The 24921-nt window shown below is 36.0% G+C and overlaps 2 protein-coding genes across 2 annotated transcripts; both read right to left on the bottom strand.

Annotated features, from left to right (window-relative positions):
- Positions 1-348: 348 nt before the first annotated feature.
- On the bottom strand, positions 349-4646 carry LOC124437397. Its single transcript, XM_046987373.1, has 6 exons — positions 4301-4646; positions 3278-3403; positions 3043-3106; positions 2860-2955; positions 1145-1217; positions 349-1048 (listed from the first exon to the last, which is right to left on the bottom strand). Exons 1-6 carry the CDS (start codon positions 4585-4587, stop codon positions 906-908), a joined length of 789 nt encoding a protein of 262 aa, XP_046843329.1. The 5' UTR covers positions 4588-4646; the 3' UTR covers positions 349-905.
- On the bottom strand, positions 4372-24769 carry LOC124437390. Its single transcript, XM_046987361.1, has 31 exons — positions 21404-24769; positions 19919-20228; positions 19116-19325; positions 18296-18502; positions 17384-17652; positions 16823-16887; positions 16665-16749; positions 15976-16196; positions 15343-15493; positions 14489-14551; positions 14289-14350; positions 13523-13652; positions 12831-12907; positions 12637-12759; positions 11465-11578; positions 10765-10891; positions 10616-10664; positions 10387-10457; positions 10148-10291; positions 9982-10029; positions 9868-9918; positions 9737-9798; positions 9480-9608; positions 9313-9373; positions 8682-8746; positions 7353-7428; positions 6571-6623; positions 6367-6480; positions 5336-5410; positions 5145-5245; positions 4372-4555 (listed from the first exon to the last, which is right to left on the bottom strand). Exons 1-29 carry the CDS (start codon positions 24767-24769, stop codon positions 5359-5361), a joined length of 6555 nt encoding a protein of 2184 aa, XP_046843317.1. The 3' UTR covers positions 4372-4555; positions 5145-5245; positions 5336-5358.
- Between the last annotated feature and the right edge of the window lie 152 nt (positions 24770-24921).

A 24921-nucleotide genomic window follows, 5' to 3' on the forward strand; every position in this document is an offset into this window, starting at 1 on the left:
AAACCACGACAGTAAATCGCGTATAAATAGCAAGCATTTCAACTGTAAAGACAATTTAGACAAAAGATTACATTGACATTGTTTAGAACAGAAAAATTTAAACTGATTTTGCTCAGAGATTGATCCAAAAAAATTTTTGTTCGGTAAAATGCTTAGGCAAGCGGCGCTTGCCTACGCTTGCATGACCGCACGCCACTGATTTTCTCACCAATAGGAACACTTAAATAGCTGACCGCAGCCTGCACAGTTAACGTGTTGAGATGTTTCGGGAAAAACACATGAACTAACTCATAAAGCTTTACAAAATCATTGAATAAAAAGTGCGCAAAAAAACAGCATCAGGCGTCATTGTATTTTTTTACATTTTCTTTAATAATGCTATGGTATTAAATCATTTTTCACAATATGCACGAACGGCATCATAACTACTTAACAAGTACAAATATCAAATAATTCACGGCACCAAATATGTTCATCTGAATGCAGGAACGAAAATCCTACAGCTATGTAAGTGTATGATTAGCTCTCACAGTTCAGTGAAAGGATAGACTTTCGTGAGTTACAAGTTCTTGAACAAAATATATCATTTGGTAATAGATTTAAACAGGTAACAATTCGCCCTATCTAATCCTTCAAAACTGCTAAGAGTAAAGTCATTGCTGTCTTGTCAAAAAAAATACAAAATTACAATTACACTTTTCAGACAATTCAGCGTTTCTTCTTCCACTCGTTTAATGCATAACAATATCTTCACTAATCTTTTTTTCAGGCATCTTGAAACGCTGGTAACTTAACTTAAAAACACAATACAAACCAGACAGATTAATACTTCCACTTCATAAATCCACATTTCAAGTAAAGCTTCTAATTTTTCACACGCGCATCACCAAGGGAAAATTTCGCCCTCACGAGAAATCCAAACCCAGACCATCACGGACTTCCTCTTCTTCAGACGAATAATCGCTGGAGTCCGGAGAATCATCGTCAAATGGTCGGGCTGTCTCCTTCGGGTGATTTTTATCATTCTTTAGCGAGGTTTCGGATTTGACTATGGAAAGAAAAGAAAGAATTGCAACCAAGGACTTACAATAAAAGTTTGCTCAAACGATATTTAGTACTTCAAGCATGCAGTGAGTTTGCAAACCTGAATCAGTTTCATTCTTTTCAGAATCCGAGTCCATTTCCCAACGATCAAAATCAACGCTCAGAAACGGAGGCTAAATGAGCATGATAATTATTTATAATATTACAACAACAAAACGCGTGCGCTGATTGGTCTATAGCTGTGTTTGAATTAGCCTGTGAAAACCGATCTGAGCTCAACCAATTAAATCAATCAATCAATGAAAGAAATTTTCAAGTCAAACATGAAATCGTGCTATAAATATGTTGAAAAGTTTGTGTTAAATTCCTCTGTATGGTATTATTGTTATTTTATAAAAGAAACATAGATGTTTTTCGTGTTTGTACTGGCTTATGGAAGACGCTGGTTGTGAGAACTCTTGAGCAGATGCAAACTGTCAACTTTCTGTCTCAGGCTTGCACTGATCTGCTTCGAGTACTCCAAAAGGTCTCCTCGGTTGCATAAGCCTGTGCAAACACAGTAAATATGTTTTATTTATTTATTAACAATAAAGTTGAAATATGCTTCTTAAAAATATTCGCCTCTTACTTTATGAAACTAGAGTTAACGAGGTCAAGCTATCCATTTATTGCCCGATTATTGCAAAAATACTTAAATAGATTTCTTAGATGATAAATACTGGACCGTTTTAAATGGCTTTAATTTACCAATATCCTTCTATACTGAATCCAGGCAATCTGGGCTCGTGTAATAAACCTTTAAGAGACATTCTAGCAATTAATGAGATTGAGTTCTATGATAACTGGAGCGGTTAAGTGGACTGGGACCTGACACCAATAACATGGATGCCAATAGACCAATTTCCGCTGAAATGTTCGCTTTGCAGAAAAATAATATTTTCGACCTCCCCCAGATGTTTATAGTTTATCATATAGTATTTTTTAAAAACAAACACGATATCTATTTTGGCATTTCTTTCATCATATTTCAACTCCTCAATCATTTAATTTTGGATATCGTAGTGTCCACAAATAGAAACATATCGCTTTCACAGGTAAGATATTTGTTTTGTTTGTTCATCAAAAAATGAAAAGTGATTGAACTTGAAAAGCTATAAAATGCGATTGATGATTTCCTGTTTTTGCTTTTAAAACTCAACATACTTTTCCACTTATTTATCAATGAATGAAACGGTAAATTTTCCAATTTATTCGCAAAATAGTTTCCCTGACGTCAAAAAGATCCCACTCTTTTACCTCAATGGATAAGTACTACAAAGAAATTGTCACCCCAAAAAGTCACCCGAAAGGTCGCTGCATGAAAGAAAGCAAAAAAGTAATGAGAATGAATAAACCATAGAGGTGAACTATGATACACTTTTGTTTGTGTAGACTACAACTTTGATCGAGCAAACATTAGACGACAGTTACGACGTACATCTGCATTCATATTTGGCCAACAAATAGCTCGTTCGTCTATAGTTATTAAAAGGATCTCTCATAGAAGCCGATAACTAGCAATCACAACAGTCTCGCTCTTATGAAATTTATGTTTTTACCGTGATTTTCATCATAAAATGCTTGCCAAATATGCGTAATATACAAATCGTTTTTCCACACTCTTTCTCTAGGGGGGAGTGAGAAATTGTGAAATTTTCTGCAAAGCAATCAATTTCGGTAAATCTCAGCGGAAATAGGTAAATTCCTCCATCCTTTTGGTGTCAGCCGCTAACTAAAGCCGTGTAAGAGATAGCCGCTCCAGTTATTATAGAATACCTTCTGTGTTGTTAAAAGAAGACGTCGCCATGGTTCTGGCTTTGCTTTCTTTAAGTTGACCAAAATTTCAGATCCACGTATCGTTACTTTGCTCTCCTAAGAAGAAAACACCAAGATAGAAGATATTAAACTTGAGGAGAGGGAATACAAATCATGATGTAAACAAAATCGAATATTATTTACCTCGGGAATTATCTGACCAAACAACTCAAGATTTAGTTCGTACACTTTTTCAAAATGGTTCGTTCTAAAGAGATCAGATAATTCCATAACTTCTAAAGTTGATCATGTAGTTCAAATAAGTAAAGGCAAAGTTAGAAAAATGAACCAAACATCGCGACTTAAATAACTGAACGAAATTTTCAATTTTTTTCCACTCAAATAATAGTCACGACATAATAAAGTTAAGAACGCATACTTGAAGCAAAATCTTCTTTCGGTGATATTTTTTGCTATCCTTTGAACCCCACGAAGCTTGATTGACAGAGAAATAAAACGTTTACTTTGAGCCCACGTTGTCATTGGATGAACAGTGGTCTTCTCGCTTAGGTATAAAAAGAAAATAATTTTCTCAATCATCGATAAGTTACGTCAACCTACATAATAACGTCAGTATCACACGTCATGCTAACTTATATCATTGAAGTGCCCCTATCAGCAAAAATTTTTATTAGCGATATCAAAACTTTTCGTATTGGTGAAAAAAATTTTCAATTTGGTCAAATCGTCTTCTTGTTATGGAGGTTTAAAGTTGCCTTTCGATGGACCTTGTCAGTCGTGGTATGAAGTCTGGGTCTAGCCAAATTCTGACGTCATCCAAGATATTTGGTATGTATATCTTGTATTGAGGAATCTCTTGCATAACGTCACAAAGGTAAATCGTTCCAGACGTTTCTAACGACGGACAAGGTCCATTAAAAGGAACATTTTTGCTAACTTTAAATAGCAATAAAAATGGAACGATTTGACAAAATTAAAAACTTTTTTCACTGATACGTTGAAAATCAAACCTTAATTTATTATCGCTAATAAAAATTTTTGCCGAAAGGGGCACTTTAAGTCATAGCAACGTTTATATCATTACGTCATCATGTCATCTTATACCATTACGTCATTATGAAAAATATTATATATTAGTATAACGACGTCATTGCATTAACACTTATCATAACAAATGACTAAAACAGTATAGACGAGAAAATATGACCGCCATAACGATCTATTAAAAGCTCCTTGTCAAATAAACGCCTCCCTCTAATAAACACCCCTGTAACAGAAGCCCACAACCACAAAAAGGGTATATTTAGTCTTAGTATTTTATTTGTTAACACACTAAAGTGATAGAAATAATACAGCTGCCCATTTCTTTGTTAAACACCCAGTATCTATTTATCGCCCAGGGCGTTTATTAGATCATTTACGGTAAACGACAGATACTAACATATCGATTGTGTCATTCAACACTTGCAGGTCGACACCATTCTCAACGTCTGAATTTATAGGATAACCATTGCCCACAACTTTCGTTTTCTTCGTCACTGATATAGGTTTGGATCTGATTGGCTCTTGAAGTGGTGACGTAATAGACGATGCTTCAATCAGTGGAACATCAGGAGCTCGACCCAGTAGTCTCTGAATGAGATCAAGACAAGTACGTCGAGTGTTGAATGGTAACTGACTTTCAGCATTCGAAAGTCTTAAAAAGAAACAAGAGAACAATAATTCCATTTGTTTTAAGTAACGTGAGGGAGAAATTAACAGAGTATCGTAAAATTGATGCTAATTATCGTACATTATGCTTGTAATTATGCTAATGATGCTATTTATCGTACATTATCATGCTAATATATTAATTAATATTTTAATTTTGCTAATTGTTACATGTAAGGTCCAAATAATAATGGTTCTTTTCACGCTTACACATTAATGTTTTTATTTCTTACAATGCTAATTACTGTCATATCTCAGCAATGCTATGCCGTTGTCAGCGCGAACATATGATCTGTTACATGAATGTGGAATACTATAGATGAAATTCGATTAGATATTTACAGACAATAGAGATGTTGATGTTAATCATTTTATAAGATTGCCGAAACATGTATGTAATAAATAAGTTTGTTCTTTACATTTCATAATTACAATTGCGCTTTTACGTAAATCTGAAAACATCATTATACAGTCATAAAGCAGTAATTTTACAATGGTATAAGACGCATTTTCCGCTATAAACATCCAAAGAAACCAAAATGTCATATAATGTATGATCATGAAAACATTCTGACCTTCTCATGAAATCAATGACTCCCAAACGACACATAAGTTGGCGGTTCTCGTCGTTGTAACTCGACAAAGTCTTTAATAAACGAATGGCATGTCCTAAAACCTATAGAGAACGATGACAAACAAAATAAATGATCATATTATTTAGTTACATGAAGTAATACACTGAAAGATTTAAGGAACTTAAAGACACCTTTTCATCCTGATTTGTTCTGATCACATCGAAGACTTGTTCAATACCGCCTTCTTCGCGAAAACCTTCTTATTTCTAAAAATACAATTGAAATAACCTATAATTATTATGGAAACTCAAAATTTTAGTTATCAAAATGACAAGACATATATAATTGTGGTGTGCTTGAGCACTGATTTATAAACAAAGAGAAAATAATATCAAGATCATTAATGTAATTTTAGCAACTTAAATCTTGAGTTTCTTTGACGATGTTAGTCGGAAGTTGGATCGTAATACATTTCATCAATAAAGTATTTTACTTCAAGTAAGCAAATTCCTAAAGCTTAAATTTCCTGGTGGATTTAAATTTTTCCTGTAAAATTTAAAATTTTTCATTAACAACCATTTAAAACAAACGTTCGCAGTTGGCAGGTTTATAACATCTTCAGAAAAATAAAATCGATTTTAAGAGCGTTTGCAATATATTTGATAAGTTGAAAATGCTATCTTCATGAACTTTTTGGGTCTACAAGTAAGTTACTCAGCGCCGGAAGTGACGTAAAAAGGAGAAAACGCAGTTCCACTTTTTAAACGTTTTCATTGATTAGTCGTTAAAACGATCTCATCAAAATACACACCTATGCAGATTCTTAAATTTGAGGGAAAGATTTCTTCGCAAAAATATGCTATAAGAGATTATATAACAGTGATTTTCTGTATAATGAAAGCTATATCTTCAATGATATAGTGTTTCCTTTTCCCTCGCATCCGGTGTAGAGTCACATAAAATTTTTGTCTTATCAAATATATTGCAAAGTTCTTGAAATTTATTTGACTATATGAAGAATGTATTTCCCTGACCCTGACATAAGCACTTTAACAGACAATGCCTACATACACCAGTATTCTAAATCTGCTCTATATTTTCGAAAAATTTTCTACGAGAGACAAATTTATGAAAACTTTCCAGGCAGCAGTGCTACTGCCTGATTATAAAAAAATTATCAAAATATCCAACGACAAATGATAAAAATTTTTTAAAAACTTACCTGGTGTTGTAAACCAACAAAGAAAGGGCCCACACAACGTAATAACTTTGCCGCTTCTCTAATAACCTTAGCAATGACGTCAAGCCTCCCGCTTCTCTGATTGCATCACAATTGCTATGGTAACAAGATGAAGTTTCGATGACTGGTCATAAATCGTGCCAGCATGCTCCTCTGACTTATAAATCAGTTGTAATTTATCCTTACTTGTTGTTGTCATTGCAGAGAGAAACGAAGCCCCAGCAAATGTTTTCTTGCACCTGAACGAAGTGAAGAATTCATTACGTATTCCAAGATTAACATAAGTATTGAACACAATAACTTCTGTTGGGTTACAACCACTGATGTATATAAAGACTGGACAATACAACCTAATTCTGGTGCCTAGAAAATTTTAAAGCAAACTTTTGACAACAGCGGCCATATTGGACTATCCACTTCTATTATATATTTTGTAATGAATTCTTCCCGTATTTTGTGTTTTTGTTGTTTTATATTTCCGAAATCATGCCAAATCTTTTATTATGATATTTTAACAACGGGAGAAGATTTCCATATGAAATTTATAAAACATGAGTTTTTGCCCAAAACCGTTTTATTACAGTCATGTCATCATAACATTTTTTTATCCCAAGAGTAAAACAGATGATCCAAATTGAGTGCGAGCGTAGCAGTTTGTTATATAAAAAATATTTAACGCACTGAAAAAGTGGATAGTCCAATATGACTAATGTAGTGAACATACAGTAGGGCCACTCAATTGAATTTTTTCATTTCACGCATATCTTATTACGCATGTGATTACCATAGTGGCAGCCGGTCAATTGCTTTTTTTTGACCAATAGGGAACGATGAAATGGCTAACGGCAGCCAGTAATCCAATTAAATAAACAGAAGTCAGTATGGACCTACTGTATATTCACTGTAGTGTTGTTACAGCGTTCGCATCTGCTGAACTTGAAGAGACCTTTTTTGATAGTCAACCAAACCTTTTCGTCTTCAGTATTCGCGAGTACTTTGCATAAACTTTTAATTCCTCCCTTTTCTCGAATTGCTTCTCGAATTCTAAAAGCAAACATGCCTGAATTGAATATGCTATCAACATAAGTGATTTAAGTCAATTTCATATGACTTTCCGCGTAGAGTTGCAAAGTTCGTTGAAAAGTTGAAGTTTTCCTTACCATCCCGATCAAATTGCAAAGTCAGGATTAAAGCCTGTTTTGATTTGATGTTATATTAACTTCCCAGCAAAAATTTAATCCATCAAATAAACTTTGCAACGTTAAGAAGAATACTGATATGAAATTGACTTTATATGAATCGACATGATGTCTGAAATTGCCATACGACAAATGCGTTGTTAAGTTGTCATCATGGAACGAGTGGCGTAGCCATTCCGCAAGTCTCAATCTTACTGTGTAAACTTTCCAATATTATCATTATTCATTTCTATAGTAAGCTATTGTTTTAACATTGGAGGATTACAGAAAAATTAGCATTGCAAGACTAAATAGTTTACTGGCTGCACCACTTCTTCAAATACCAAATATTATATATTTAATACCAATATTGTTGCCAATGAAGTGCCAGACGGGAAACGGATTCTCAATATAAATATTAGAGCCTAACAAATAATTTTGAACATAGTCATAAACAATTTGGTTCTATGAAATTTAATAAAATAGTGATGTGATATGATGTATTGTTAGGGTGAGGTGTTGAGACTAGGAAAGCTTAAGAGGGATGGAGCTGCCTTTGGTGTCAAGTGAAGGTTTTAGTTTGGAGATGAGGAGGCTTTCGTGGATCATGAGGTCAAATGTGTCGGAGCAGGATGAGATGATTTTAAAATCGTCTGGCGAAGCAGGGTGGTTGGAGGAGTTACTATGAGAAAGAATACTTGACATTAATGGGTTAGTATAGCGTTTTCCAGTCAAAAGCCTCCTCATTTCCAAACTAAAACCTTCACTTAACACCCAAGGCAGCTCCATCCCTCTTAAGCTTTTCTAATCTCAACACCTCACCCTAACAATACATCACATCACACTTACACATTCACAGTAACCTGATACCTCAAACTATGTAAATAGCTCTATATATATCTATATTCTTGTTAACTTCCTAATTATTCTGAAGATGTCTTGAGTAAAGACGAAACGTCACTCTCAATAAATTTCATAAAACCAAATTGTTTATGACTATGTTCAAAATTATATGTTGGGCTCTAATATTTATATTTAATACCAATTCATTTTGACATGAAATTAAGTCTTTGGTGTTGTTTTTCTTCTTCAGAAAGCAGATTCAAAATCAATTCAAACCTTTCGTTGGCAGAAAGAACCTTCAAGGCCCAGACCGTGTGCTCAAGCATGTTGGGATTTGTCGTCTGTAAGGAATAAGATTATTGAAAGAAAATATACGTATAGATGTTATCTACCGGCAGGGAGGTCTACAGAAAAAATATTTTTATGAAGTCTCAGAAGCGGACAGAGTCCAAAGGTCGGGGATATTAATTTTTCAGTACGGACTGATTTAAAATGCAAATAACGTGTTTTTATATTTTCAAAAAGCAATTCATTTTGTAAAACGGTCGATAAAGCTGGTAAAGACTCAAAATGGATTGTTTCGTCTGGATTGTAAAATTCCCTCTCGCTATCATTGCTACCATATGAGTACATTTTGCTTTCTTGTTGAACAATTTGTATGGCTTTTAAATTTCGCTTTTAAAATTAAATTTATTGCAAAAAATAAAAATTTTGGATCGCGGTCAAGATATGGTAAAAAGCCGCCCGGTGCTGCAGCCAATTAGATTGCAGGAAATAAAAAACATCACTTCGCACGAGTAAATAAAAAAATTATAAGAAAATATATTTCCTAGTAAGTAAACCTCTCCTTCTTTGGTAGCACAGGACTTACGTAGGGCGTTGGACTTAAGAATGAAGCATTACCAACCTGGTTCAATAAATCACAAAGTTTGTCCAAACCACCTTCACGACGTATTTCATCACAATTCCTACACAATAAGAAAATATGCTTCAAAAAACACCGATAATAGCACATCCATCAGGCAATGCTAAGGATCTACTAGAGCTACCATCAGTACTCAATGAAGAACATACATGTCATTTTGAAGAGCGAGAATTTCCAATGTAAAGATGAGAATCTCTTGGATACTTTCATTCTTTGTTAAACAAAGTAACCTTGTTATACAACGAACAGCACCGCTTTCCCGGAATTCGTCTTTTAGCCTGAACGTCAAATTAAAATATTGAGTGTAACATCAAGTGTAGATTGAAGAACAGATCAAGAGATGCGTTATAAGTACACGATATACTTCATGTTTTATACATTATAAGGTTACATGTATTTTTAATACTTTATGTTCTCCGAAACGATGTTCTTGATTTCCCGAGCATAACGAAGTTGACTGTCGACGTCCTAAAACATATAAATATTTCACAAGTATGTTTCACTAAACAAAACAAGCAATAATTCAATAAATATAACCTTTTCACGGTAAAATTGTAAGCAAAGCTCGGGAATGGTTTCATATTGCTCCTACAAGGAAAACGAAATAATGAAATAAATCGTAATTTGAAATAAAATTACAGAGAAACATACCTTTATCTTGGCCAAACTCCTCCAGTTAAAGGCTTCAGGGAACAGAGTCTAAAATGTGTTATAAAAATGGTTAAGTGATTTTTAACGCCAAAAGAAAGCAACGCCATTACGACGCATCGTCGCGTCATCGACAACAAGCGTTAGTTCACAAAAACAATTCAGGTACCTTATGATGTTCTAGCGTAGCCTGCGCATGCCCAGCAATAATGAGCTCATGGTTCATTACAACATCCCGTTCGGTCGAGGTGTCGAACAATTCGACATCGTATCGATACTTCCCGGCAAGCAATGCGGTACATTTCGCTTTTACCTTTAAAACAGTCGACATGAAGTAATTCAAAAACCTCGTTGTACAGATCATCAAGAAATATCAACATCACGATCCTACAATAAGCGTAAATTCACCTTGGCGAACAAAAGTCTATCTTCGACCAGCTTCCATAATCCCTCTTTATCCTCGTCGGTCCAATGAGGCCCTACATAATCATACAACGAAAGACAGCCCAAGTTTACAACAGCATCGGTTGTTAGGAACAACTAACTGTTAGAGTAAATGAATGATCAACAGTTGTTGTCGTTGTTGATCAAAATAAATAATACCTATGACGTCTGTAAAAAACAGACCGATACATACCAACTGGACTGATGTCCACTAGACTACATTCAATCGCCTGAAAAGGTAACTGAAAAAATACAAAGACGGTGGTTAATGGCACTTATATAAAGTTACTTGGACAATATCCTATAACATTCATATCAAACCACTAATGACCATTAATTAACCTGTAAATACTCCTGACGCATTGCAGCAATTCTGTCCTTCGTTATCCACTCCCGATCCCCGTAGTCCACAAAGAAAACGTCGTATTCCATCTCAGGCCGTATGCTGAGTACTTTAGCACGGTACCATCTGAAGACGATATTGATATATCACATACAAGAACTAACATGAAGTACCTGCTCAACATAAATGGTTGCATTTTCATTTTCATATCATATTGTACCTAATTTAGTTTAATAAAAGATGTTTACTGTGTTTCACAGGCTTGTACAGACCTTTGGAATAACTTGAAAGCAGATCAGTACAGGCCCCAGACCAAAGGTCAAGGTCTGACAGTTGAGGTTAACATAAGGCAGTGCAAACGAGAAAAACATCTTTTATTTCTTTTATAAAATAACAATGATGCGAATCACATAAATTAAAAACAAACGTATAAATTTTTCATCTAACATGTGTATTGATGATTGATTTTCAAATTCTCTTTCGTTGATTTAATTTATCGAACTCAGATCGGTTTGCACAGGCTAACGCAAACACAGCGCATGCGTTTTATTGTGTTATTTCATCATGCCTTTTGAACCAAGCATAAAAAATTTATGATGTAGGGTAGATACCGAACTTCAACCCGGCAACTAACAAACTGATGTTCTTTGGTGAGACAAAAGTCACCACTAATGTCGACTTTGCCTATCATTACTTCACCTTTCATCATCGGAGAACTGGGCGACACAAAGTGAGCCAACACTGAACTGCTCATGACTGGATGCAGCTTTAGTCTCCAGGTCCTCTGTGATTTGATCGACAAGATCTTCCAAGCTAAAAAATAAAAATGAGAAGATGAAAATGAAGATGGAATTTCAATATAAATGATTAATTTAAAACGCAATGTCAGCAAAAATTTTTATTTGCAATATTAAATCTAAGTGTGAATATCGGTGAAAAAAATTTTAATTAGGTCCAATCTTTCCAATTTTTATGGTGGTTTATAGTCGTCTTTAAATGGACCTTGTCCGTCGTGGCATGATGTCTGGGTCAAGCAAACTTCAGACGTCAACCAAGGTAGTTGGTACATATATTTTGTATTGACGTGCCCCTTGCATGACGTCACAAATGCAAGTCGCTCCTCCAGACTTTTCTGACAAAGGACAAGGTCCATGAAAAAGAGCATTTTTTGTCAACTTTAAACCATTATGAAAATGGGATGATTGGATTAAATCAAAAAACTTTTTTTAATAATGTGTTAAAGATCACACTTGTATTTACCATCGCCAACGAAAAAATTTTTGCTGACAGAGGCACTTTAATTCAAATATATATGGAACGATTAGTCATACAGGGAATGAAGGGGATATTTTATTCAGGAAATATCGTACTTCTATCTTTGAATTCAGGGAGAAATTTTTGATGCTTCCTTTGAGTTTTTAAACACGCACCAAAATATTTAATCAAACAACCAAAATATTGTGTTCCTGCGTTAAATACACTTTCCTTTCAGTTCTAAGTAAAACTATGTATAAAGTTTGAAAAAAAATTTTCAAAAGAATACTAAAAAAGATACCGGCCCTACACAGACAGTGAGAATAGCAAGACCTACATCCTCTCCCTTAGATTATAATTAAAGTATATTTATACGTGAATGAGGAAAACAGTAAGTTTCCCGCCGAAAAATTCCTTTCATTTAACAAGTATGGAGAATTTGCTACGTCAAGAAGCATTATCCCATCGTTAACTCATAATTTTTGTTTTTCATATTACGAAAATATCTAAAACATAGTTTCCAATTGATATACAGTTAAATGAGAGAAACATTTAAGGTCTTAAAACAATTTCTAGTTTTCATTATTTTCTTTAAATAAAAAGTATCGATAGACAACCTATTCGAATTCTCATCCAATCGAAGATAAATCAATTGAGGATTGACGATAGACGAAACTTTAACCATGTCGTAATCATCTTCAGCAAGATGACAATTCTCCATTTTGTTTCCATCTGCGAAGCTAGAAATATCAAAATAGACGTAATGAACGAGAAACATATCTCAATACACAAAAACTCCAGAAAATCTTACCCATTTATGCTTGCAGCAGAGGTAAAAAGTTGCGTTTCAACAAACGATAGAAAATGCTTCGTTAATTTATCAACATGCTACAAAACAGAATAATTTTATTGTTGGCGTGCGTGAGAGAAAAAAAACCATTTTAGAGTTGACAAAAAGAGTCAGGGAATACTTTCGATACAATCGACGACATTCATCAATACCTACAACATAAATTTAACATCATAAACACTCTTAATTCTGATTTGTTCTGAATAAACTACTGCCAGGATACTCTTATCGTTGATTAGCTCCGGGTGAGCTGGAACCAAGTAGTACATGCTATTGACGAGTTCTGGGCATCGGTGTACTTATTGATTACCTTAGTGTCAACTAGATTTAAACTAATCTTACAATTGATTAATTCGGTGTTAAGTTGCTCTAGACATATAGGAAAAAATTCCCGGTACCTCAAGGTTAACTAGAGCCAGGCCATACTTAGAATTTATTACCTCGGGGTTGATTAGAGCCATACCATTCTTAAAATTGATAAGCTCGGGGATAATTATAGCCATGCCATTTTTAAAAATGATTACCTCGGGGTTAATTAAAGCCATGCCATTATTCTCAGAATTGATTACCTCGGGGTCAATTAGATCCAGGTAACTCTTAGAATTGATTACCTCGGGTCAATTAAGGCTAAGACTAATCTTAATGCTAATTACCTCGGAGTTAAGTAAAGCCAGGCCATTCTTTATGAGATCGAGGCGAACATTGAAAGTGTTTGTGAACACATTGATTTCTTTCAAATAATCTTTCTTAACAAGCGGATCTAACCAAATGGTGTTTCTAAGACTGGAGAAAAAATGTCCAAGATAGAAAATCCATAGTTATTAAGTTTAATGTTGTTTCTATAACTGAAGAAAAAAATGTCCAAGATAGAAAATCCATATTTAGTAAGTTTGAACCTTAAAGTGTTTATGTCCCCAAAGTTTATCATAGTGTTTTTTGATTGCAGTGTGAAAACAATTTGAATTCTCTTGTTTCATTTATTTTTGGAGATATGCGAATTTTCATCAATATTCAAATGACATCGTTATGACATCACTTTGCATAATTAGCATTAGGAAAAACTTATTTTTCTCGACAGTTAGCAATAATATATCTAACTTTTTGCATCTTTACAAATATTCATCTTCGCATGTGCTCATCAAACCGTTGTATTTGTTTATGAAATGTTCTAACGATGTTGAAAAGTGATGAATACTAAAATGGCATTATGCTGTATGATGTCATAACGATGTCATTTGCATGAAGAAAAAATTTTAATATCTCTTGAAAAAAGTACAATAAGTCAATTTTACTGATAAGGTTATAAAGTCACTTTATACGTTCTTTCAAATACAATAAAAAAAATAGTGACAAAATTACGTGTCTTAAGCACTTTAAAAAAAAACAGAGCAAAACGTGTTTATTTGCAGAAAAAATTACCCCATAACAACTCTTCCCTCCAGTTCATGTCCTTCGATGTGCTGAGCGACAAATTTCACCGACTGAAATGAAAATCGGAAAGTCTTCAACAAAACAAACATCTTTTATAAAAAACTCACAGCTGTAAAACATAATTAAACGCTCTTTCTTCACATAAAAACAAAATCGTTTTTAACGAGAGCAAACATTTTGTTTCTAACTTTTTTTGTCCAGTGTTTTTCATCGTCAAACGGTTTCACTCGACAACAGTAAGCTTCGACAGCCTGTAAAATGAACAAATCAAATCAGTATTAAAACATCAAATGAACATTAGTATAAGCTATGAATGCACAAGTCATTGACTTTAAAAAAAAATTGAAAAGGTTTTTATAACTTTCACAAGATGTCAATGTACAGGACACTTTACGCTTTAGACTCTATAGAGCATTGGGTGATCTAGGGTACGTAAAAATAAATTACTGCAGCACATTTTGAAATATGTTTACATTTCTAAGCATCTTAGAGACAAGTCCTTAGGTAAAAAATTATATTCTTTAGAAATTCAAAACCATCAGTGTTTTTTCTGAAGGTACTTTGAATTTAAAAGCAAGCAACTATGGTTTATAATGACTAACGCTGGATCCGCTACCGCTCTAGAGAATATGGATACTTCGGCAACTAAATCGGGTTAGATGCAAATGCACAGTTCAGCAACCATCGGGGGCTCTTATTCTTATCTTAAATTAAGTATACAATAGGATAAGCAGGAAAAGTGCCAGCGTAACTGCATTGTTGCCTAGTGTTCAAAAAAGCACTCTAGCTCTCCCACTGATCAATCAAGCAGCATTGCTTTTTCCCGTTGTAATTTCGTGTTCTAAAATACGCTAATTAATCCTTAATCCATTATGCCAGCCACTGTGGTTCGTAATATTAAGGGTTAGGGTTGGGATTGAGGGTCAACTTGACGTGTTCGAAGCGCAAGGAAATATTACATTTCCTCTCCTTTAAAAATTGAAAACGCACTTAACTTCCCGAATTCGTGACTTCACAGACTAGAGATAAATAACGAACTCACTTGATAAGGAAGATCTACAAACTGTGGCGCGATTTCAAACAGATTTGCGCTAGGCACATTTTCGTAAAAACCGCGATCGATGAAGTACACTTGAACTTCAACGATTCTGTTTGTTTCCATGTCCCTCTGAGTTATTTCGACAATTTTTACTCTATTAAACATCAAAGTACACAACAAAGTTAAGTTAAATAATGCCCCTACTATCAAATTTTTATTGATGTTTTGAGAACGAGGTCTGATTTGCAACGTATCAGTAAAAAAATTCAATTTTATCAAATAGTCCTCTTTGTATGGTGGTTTGAGACTGTCATTCAATGGACCTTATAGATCGTAGCATGAAGCCTGGGTCTAGCCAAGTTCAGACGTCATCAAAAGTAGTTGGTGTATATATTTTATATTAAGGAGTCACCTGCATGACGTCACAAATGTAAATCGTTCCGGACATGTCTGACGACGGGCAAGGTCCAACAAAAAGAGGATTTTTTTGCTAACTTTAAACCATCATAAAAATGGAAGATTGCGCCGCATTAAAAACTTCGCTACTGCCGGAAGGAGCACTAAAATCTTATTTAGTAAAAATGAAAAACAGATTGCAAATAAAAACATTCTGATAATTATCGAACAAATGCTCACCTATGAAAGGACCCTTCACTTTCGATAACACAAAGTTTCTGAAGTTGGATTCTGGAGAGAACACGGCGGTTATCACGTGAGCTGTACACGTCATTCAAATCTAACGCCAGTTTCAGAAACGTTGCACCGCTGTAGCATTTAGAAATTTCATTTTTTGCGTTTCGATGTTCGAGTATTCGCACAAAATATCGAGAAGCGGTAAGAACAGCTAAAACCAAAATCTAGAAAATAAAAACACGCAATCAGGGACGAAGCTAGAGCGCTAATTTCAATCGTTAAAATGCTGGCCACGCTTCAGTCTCAATACAGCATTTTAAAACGTTTTTTCCAAGATAAAGACATACTGAAAGATCTACTTGAAATAGAATGTCGCCTTTCTTATAAAGCTTTGTTTAAAGAGATAGAAACAAATACATGGATTTGCTCATATTATATACACAACTTATGTCGAAGACAAAAAAATAAAACTAATTTCAAAGATGCACACATTCTGATGAAACACAATTTTGTATCAAATTTTTAGGCATAACATATGTGTTACTATATGTGCAGAAACTGTAGAGAAAGTGGAAACTATCAAAGACTAGGAGACATAAGCTGACTTCATCGTAAATAGACACGGCTGTCATCAAGGAGCGTTTGCTGTTTTCCATGTCTGGTTAATGAAAAAACAACTTGACAAAACAAACCTTCACAATTCCGGACTTTGGTAGTCGATCCGAGATATCGACGTCAGGAAAGACAACATGGCGAGAGGTACAATTTGTTTGTTGTCTAAGTGTACACAACAAACGTCAATAAAGCTGTAAATGGTCAGAGTTAAAAGTAAATTAATGTTTTTTCATACTTGCAACGACCAAAAGCTTTGAGATTGCAGCAGAGTTCATCGTTCTTTAATTTCTCTTCTTTTTCCTAAATGTAGAAAATATACATCCAGCTAAACAGACGTTCAGTTGGCTCCACTTAATTAATTGTAAACTTTTTCGAATTCATACAAAATCCAATAACCAAAACTAGTTAATAGAATAATCCTAAAACATAATCCTAAGACAAGAAAAGAAGGTCAGCTGGCTTTAATGGAATTAGTGTATCCACTTTGTGGAATAAACTAATTAGAAAGGCTTGGTCATTGTCATTTAAAATGACACACAAACTATAAGAAAGGCTTGGTCATTGTCATTTAAAATGAAGTATAAGTTACGTAACTAAATCAGTGAAGAGAATGTCTCGTCCCAGTCCACTTAAATACAAGACCTTCGTCGATATGTTTTAGCGAATCTGTGTGTTTCCGTTTTTTTTAACAAACTTTAGTACCCTATCACTTTGTAAAATGTCTATCTTTCCTGAGCCTGCAAAAATTTCGACAAAACCTCTCACGATTGAGGTCAGCTTTCTTGCAATCACAAACCTCATTGGCGAACTCGCAAATCTGGTCCAACGTTGGTGGCACATGACCACCAGATCTGAGCACCAATTCCTTCATGACGCATGCGCATCCCAAGCTGTTTTCCGTTCCAAGAGTAAGCGAGAAACATTCTTTGTTGTCTGTAGAGGGATATGACGACGACATACAAGACAGACGCTTTCCAAACAATTTCTTAGAAGTTGCTGTGTCGTAATGAATGATAAACGTTCCTGTCCTGATATTACACTTGTCTACGACACCGTCAGTCATCACTGGAAGATAGCGGAGCAAGGAATCTTTAGGTAGGTAGGTACGAGTTATGGAGAGACGGTTAAGACGGAGAAAGATTGAGCGGAGATAAACAAGGCGTAGAAGTATTGTAAATATGAGTAGACATTGTTAAAAAGCTGTTATACAAATTACATCGTAGATTATCAACCAAAACAAGAAAAGCTGAGAAGATGAACCAAAATTTACGGATGAATTTAGTGAAACTGTTCGATGCACTGGCCGAATTTAATTTGGAAGAAAGATTTCTGTCTTGTCCGAACATTACAAATTCACAATGAAAAAAAGAAAAGGAAAAACAAATTAGCGTTGTTTGTGAATCCTAGATAACAGTTTATTTTCTAAATCGATTTCTTCTTGCACAGGTTTATGCAAGCCTCGGAGACGTTTGTGAGAACTCTCAAGCATGTGCAAACACCCCACATTTGGTTTCGTGAGTGCGCTGATCTTCTCTTGAATTCTTTCAAAGTTCTCGTCGGTTTTCGTAAGCCTGTGCAAACATTTTTTTAATGAAAAATGCATCTGAAAGTGTATACAGTTGTTTTTGTTCACATTCTCCGATGGCATAAAAAACAATTTTCACATTCTCCGATGGCATAAAAAACAATTTTTTTATATTCGACTCACCCAGTACAAAGAAGCTGTCTGAACCGCGTGGAGTGTTCCATTGTCGTCGTATTGCAAGCAACTGTTCAGGAAGAAGGAACTCGTGCGCCATTAAAACTGTGAAACTGTAATAACGCAACATCTCCATAAGGCGCTCAGCTTCTTTGGCTGTTGAAGTGAAAACTATGATTTCGTGTTCACCGTCGAGGGTGTGTTTATCTAAAGTGGCTAAAAGTATATGTTGGGTAAAACTATCGAAAAGATTTCGGTGTGTTTATGTAATTTGGATGGCAAAGACTAACAATACATGTTATAGGTTGGTTAAAAGAACCAAGAATACTACTATCCCTTGCAGCACTTTTTAATTGTTTCAAAAACATTTACAAGTCACATCACAATCGATAAAATACAACGTTAAATCCAAAATAATATCGTAGAATTTTGGTGAAAAAAATGAAACAATAACACGCTTTGAAACAACCTCACCATTAAACGCTATCCAGGACTTTACAAAAACGGTTTATCCGAGAAAGCAAAACAAGATGTGTGACGAAGGAAAAACATTCAGTTAACAGTTTGTGATGAAGTCTTAAAAACAGTGAATGTAAGTAAGAGTACTACCATTCATTAAATCTTATAATTTTGAATTCCAACTACTCAATTGAAAATCATATTGACGGCCCTAACATCCTAACCAAAATTGAAGGACTGGGACTAGCTTCACCATTAACAACCTTAAAGGTTCGGTTTCATTGACCACATGACCATTCAGTTCTATAAAATCGTTCTCGTGCCAACATGTTTAATGATAAAACAATATGGCTTCACCATGTTTACTTACTTAAGAGTTCTGTATCTCTCTTGCTTGACGATATATATGTTATATACTGGCGTACGTTACTGAACATAGCCGCTTCAACTGGGTTGCCAATAATAACCAATGGGTTACCCATGTACACTTTGACTAGGGAACAAGTCCCTGGTGTCCACTTGTTTGCTATAGCGATACATTGCTTCGGGCAAGTGCGGGTCTGTTGCGATACTATAATAGCTAAACGACAAAAAATTCGTGTTACATTTGGTATTTTTTCTTTGGTAACAGTTTATTATTGAAATATTAACATTTTTGGACCTTTTTCAGAAGAAAAGCTGTAGTAACACTAGATCAATAAGAAATACCTTCGCTAGATCTACAGAAGCAGCAGTTTAGAACTGATAGAGCTATCTGCCTCGAAAGTTAGTTTAGTTTAAATTTCCTCCTGTAGTAACACTGAGTCAATAACAAGTTTTCCTTAACAGATCTCGTGAAATAACTATTTACAACAGTGAAAGCTATCTGTGTAGTTAAGATAAAGTTAGTTATGTTTAGGCTTCTCTATTCTCGTAATTCTGAGTCAGTAACAAACTATATTAGTACATCATAAACATGACTCGAACAATTTAAAACTAATAAAGCTATTTTGGAAAGAATAGTTTATTTAGTTTACGCTTCCTTTGACAGTAGCACTGGATCATGGAGAGGTTTATTTTTACTGGATAAATCTCTAGAATTTAATACTAATGGAGCAATCCAATAGATCTATACGAAGCTATCCAACATGATCCACATTTATCCATAATTCAATCCTCACAAAGTCAACTTACCACTCCATTCTCTCATCAGTTTCTTGACAAGTTCTGTCTGTTCCGCAGCAAGAACGTCAGCATCATCAAACACAAGATGACATAATCTATCCAATCGAGTACATTTCTTACTGAGCATGCGCAGCAAGCACGGTAAAGTAGCAATCAAAATCTCACATCCATTGATCAAGTTAGGAATGCACTCGTCCTCAGCTCCCGCACCGAACAATATCTGCACTCGGACCATTCGAACATTTTTAGTCAACTTTCGGCATTGCTCGTAAATCGCCGTAGCTCTAAGCCATCCGTCACACAAGACAAGAGCAATTGCCTACATGAAGTATAGCTTCATGTATAATGTCGAGTCAAAGATGAAGTACAAAATGTTTTCTGTACATATAATCTACATAAGACTAATTTCAGGTATGCATGGCAGAAAATTAATTGGCAGCAGAAATTTATAATTATTTCATTAAATCAAAGGGATCCACCTTGAAGTCAAAAACTAAGCTTTAAAGCACGACATTGGTCACAAGTTCTACTGGTTAGAAGAAACTGCACCACATTAATCTGCTCAAAGCTTAAGGTGCAACCTCACACCGATTTTAATAAAATATAAATAGATTCGGATGGCGTAAATTTGCGAGTCTTCTCTCATTTCCACATACTAGAGTTTTAGTTCCTTAGTTTAATTAGTAGCATTAGCTTATTGTGACGTGGGTCAGGTTAATGTGACGCAGCGGCGTAATTAGTGTACGTCAAAATAAATTACTGAAGCACATTTTAGCATATATTTACCTTTTCTAAGCATCTTAGAGGCTAATCCATTGGTAAAATAATATTCTTTAGAAATTCAAAATCTATAGGGGTTTTCTGAATATACTTTGAATTAAAAATTGAGGAGCTATAATTTATTTTGACGAACGCTGTATCCACTGATGATGATGTGATGCCAAAAAGTTGCGGACTACTTAACTTTTTAGAATGCTCTCAGATTACAGCAATTAGGTTGTAATGATATAATTAGCTCTTGTAATGTACTTGGATTATCGTAATTAGGTAATAATGATGTGATTAGCTTGTTGTAATGCATTTATATTATAGAAATTAGGTTATACATAGTTAATTTAGCGTGCTGTTATGCACTTAGATTATGATAATGCAATTGGTTTTTTATGTTTAAATGTTGTTTTTATGTGATAAGTTGTCGTGAGGAAATGTTGGATGAAATAATTAATCTACTGTAATGTCATTAGCACGATGTTATGTCATTAGATTGTGGTGATGTCATTAGACTATTTTGATGTCATTAGGTTGTTTTGAAGTAATTATGCTGATGTAATGTAATGTAATAAGAACTTTAAACTTAAAGAGCTGACGTAACTTTGATATTATCATTTTTTAAACCCATTCCAAATGAATTAACAAAATTAACCACACAATAACGCTATCAAGATACAAATCAACAAGTTAGTTATTAATGTTCTCCTAAGTCTTCTTACTTACCCCATTTCCACGAGGTAGATCAGAATATGCCGCTGTGTTGGATAACAAAGTCACGATGGGCGCAAGATATGTCAAACTGTTCTCAGATTTTGTTTCGGGGATTGCAAACATGTCGCGACCGCGCAAGACAGCTGGCCAAGTCTTACCCTGGAACGAGCTAGGCTCAGTCACGCAAAGATCTCGTAGTCCACGCACCACACCCTCGGCAAAAACACTAGGGTCAATAACAGTCAAATTTCGTGGTATTCCTTCGCCCTGTATCAAGAGATTGTTCACTGAACGACATAGCTTTGCGTCGGGAAAGGACATTCTTTGTACTTGCTGGGGATGCATAGGACCTTCCTGTTCCGATGAAGATTTACTGGGATTTTGATTGTCATCAGGAGTACGTGTGTGGTAATTAGGGGTATGATTGGTAACATGCAGGGTTTGGGGGGACTTCTGTTCATTGCCAGACTCACCAAAGGATGTTTGATGAATTACAGCAACGTCCTGAGATGTTTTAGAGACAGCGAGAGGAGAGGGTGATACATCAATCAATCTTGAAGGATCACTAGGGTTTAATGGGACATATTTTGAATTTTTTGGTGAATAATTAAACGAGTTCATGGCATTCGTTGCGGGACTGTGATTTCTAGATGCAATATTCGGCAAAGTCTCTGTTTGAACCTCAATATCGCTATGAACTGAAGTTTGTCCTCGATTAGGCTGCTGACCAAAACCAACAGGTCCTTGATTAGGCTGCTGACCAAAACCAACAGGTCCTTGATTAGGCTGCTGGCCAAAACCAACAGGTCCCTGATTAGGCTGCTGACCAAAACCAACAGGTCCTTGATTAGGCTGCTGACCAAAACCAGCAGGTGCTTGATTAGGCTGCTGACCAAAACCAACAGGTCCTTGATTAGGCTTCTGACCAACACTAACAGGTTCTTGATTAGGGTGCAGACCAAAACCAACAGGTGCTTGATTAGGCTGCTGATCAAAACCAACAGGTCTTTGATTAGGCTGCTGACCAAAACCAACAGGTCCTTGATTAGGCTGCTGACCAAAACCAACAGGTCCTTGATTAGGCTGCTGGCCAAAACCAACAGGTCCTTGATTAGGCTGCTGACCAAAACCAACAGGTCCTTGATTAGGCTGCTCACCAAAACTAACAGGTTCTTCATTAGGCTGCTGACCAAAACCAACAGGTTCTTGATTAGGCTGCTGACCAAAACCAACATGTCCTTGATTAGGCTGCTCATCAAAACCAACAGGTCTTTGATTAGGCTGCTGACCAAAACCAACAGGTGCTTGATTAGGCTGCTGATCAAAACCAACACGTCTTTGATTAGGCTGCTGACCAAAACCAAAAGGTCCTTGATTAGGCTGCTGACCAAAACCAACAGGTCCTTGATTAGGCTGCTGACCAACAGGTCCTTGATTAGGCTGTTCACTAAAACCAACAGGTCCTTGATTAGGCTGCTCACCAAAACTAACAGGTTCTTGATTAGGCTGTTGACCAAAACCAACATGTCCTTGATTAGGCTGCTCACCAAGACCAACAGGTCTTTGATTAGGCTGCTGACCAAAACCAACAGGTGCTTGATTTGGCTGCTGACCAAAACCAACAGGTGCTTGATTAGGCTGCTGACCAAAACCAACAGGTCCTTGATTAGGCTGCTGACCAAAACCAACAGGTCCTTGATTAGGCTGCTGACCTAAAGCAGAGTGTCTTTGATCATGCTGCTGACCTAAAGAAAAGTGTCTTTGAATATGCTGCTGATTAAAACCTGCTTGTTGCAGATCATTCAATTTGCCAAAACTATTCTTTCCAATATTAGGCTGTTGAGTAAAACCAGTTTGTTCTCGGTCAAGATGCTGATTAGGACCAGTTTGTCCTCGGTCAAGATGCTGATTAGGACCAGTTTGTCCTCGGTCAGGAAGTTGATTAGGAGCAGTTTGTCCTCGGTCAAGAAGTTGATTAGGACCAGTTTGTCCACGGTCAAGATGCCGATTAGGAGCAGTTTGTCCTCGGTCAAGATGCTGATTAGGACCAGTTTGTCCTCGGTCAGGAAGTAGATTAGGAGCAGTTTGTCCTCGGTCAAGAAGTTGATTAGGACCAGTTTGTCCACGGTCAAGAAGCTGATTAGGACCAGTTTGTCCTCGGTCAAGATGCTGATTAGGACCAGTTTGTCCTCGGTCAAGAAGCTGATTAGGACCAATTTGTCCTCGGTCAAGAAGCTGATTAGGACCAGTTTGTCCTCGATTAAGATGCTGATTAGAACCAGTTTGTTCTGGACTAGAATGTAGACCAAAAGTAGTTTGATCCAGACTAGGCTGTTGGCCGTAACTATTTTTTTTGTAATGAAGCTGTTGACAATAACTACTTTGTCTCTGATCGGACTGTTGACCAAAACCAGGGTGTGCTTGATTACGTTGTTCACTCAAACCAGTGTCTCTAGGGCTAGACTGTAGACCAAAATTACTTTTTCCTAGAGAACTTTGTTGACCATAGCTAGATTTTCTCTGATCAAGCTGTTCGCCGAAAACAGCTTGTCTCTGATTAAGTTGTTGATCCAAACCAGTTTGACCATTATTGGGGTGTGGATGGTAACTGACTTTTCCCTGATTGAACTGCTGATTTTGCTCATGATTAGGTTGTTGACAAAAATCTCTCTGTCCCTGATTGGATTGTGGACCAAAACCGGTTTGGTCCTTATTGACGTGTTGACCATAACTAGTTTTTCCCTGTTTAGACTGTTGACCAAAACTAGAGTGTAACTGATTAGGCTGCTGACAAAAACCACGTTGTCCCCGATTGGGTTGCTGACCTAAACCAACAGGTCCTTGATTAGGCTGTTGACCTAAAGTAAGTTGTCTTTGATTAGGCTGCTGACCAAATCCAACAGGTCCTTGATTAAGCTGCTGACCTAAAGTATTGTGTCCCTGATTAGGCTGTTGACAAAAACCACGTTGCCCCCGACTGGGTTGCGGACCAAATCCATTATGTCCGAGATTGGGTGGTTGACCATAACCAACTCGCTGATTAGACTGCTGACCAAAACGAATTTTTTCATGAATGGGTTGCTGACTAAAACCAGTCAATCCCTTATCAAGTTGTTGAGTAGAAGTCCTTCCCTGATCACGCAGTTGACTAAACTCAGTTGGTCCTTGATCGTTTCTTAGGCAATACCCAGTATCTCCCTGATTATACTGCTGACTAAAACCAGTTCGTCCTGAATTGGGTTGTTGACGATAAACAGGTTTTCCCCTGATTAGACATACCAGAACCAGTATGTGCTTGATTCGGCTGTTGACTACACCAATCATTTTCCTGATTAAACTGCTGACCAAATCTACCTTGTCCTTGACTAGGCTGCTCATTATAACCAGTTTTCCCTTGATTAGACAGCTGATCAAAACCGACGAGTCCTTGAATAGGGGGGCTCACCAAAAGCAACCTTTCCCTTATTAGACTGCTGACCAAAACCAGTTTGTGCAAAATCAAACTTTTGATGAAAACCAGTTGGTGCTTG

The sequence above is a fragment of the Xenia sp. Carnegie-2017 genome, unplaced genomic scaffold (assembly GCF_021976095.1).
Source record: "Xenia sp. Carnegie-2017 unplaced genomic scaffold, XeniaSp_v1 HiC_scaffold_16, whole genome shotgun sequence".
NCBI classification, from domain to species: domain Eukaryota; kingdom Metazoa; phylum Cnidaria; class Anthozoa; order Malacalcyonacea; family Xeniidae; genus Xenia; species Xenia sp. Carnegie-2017.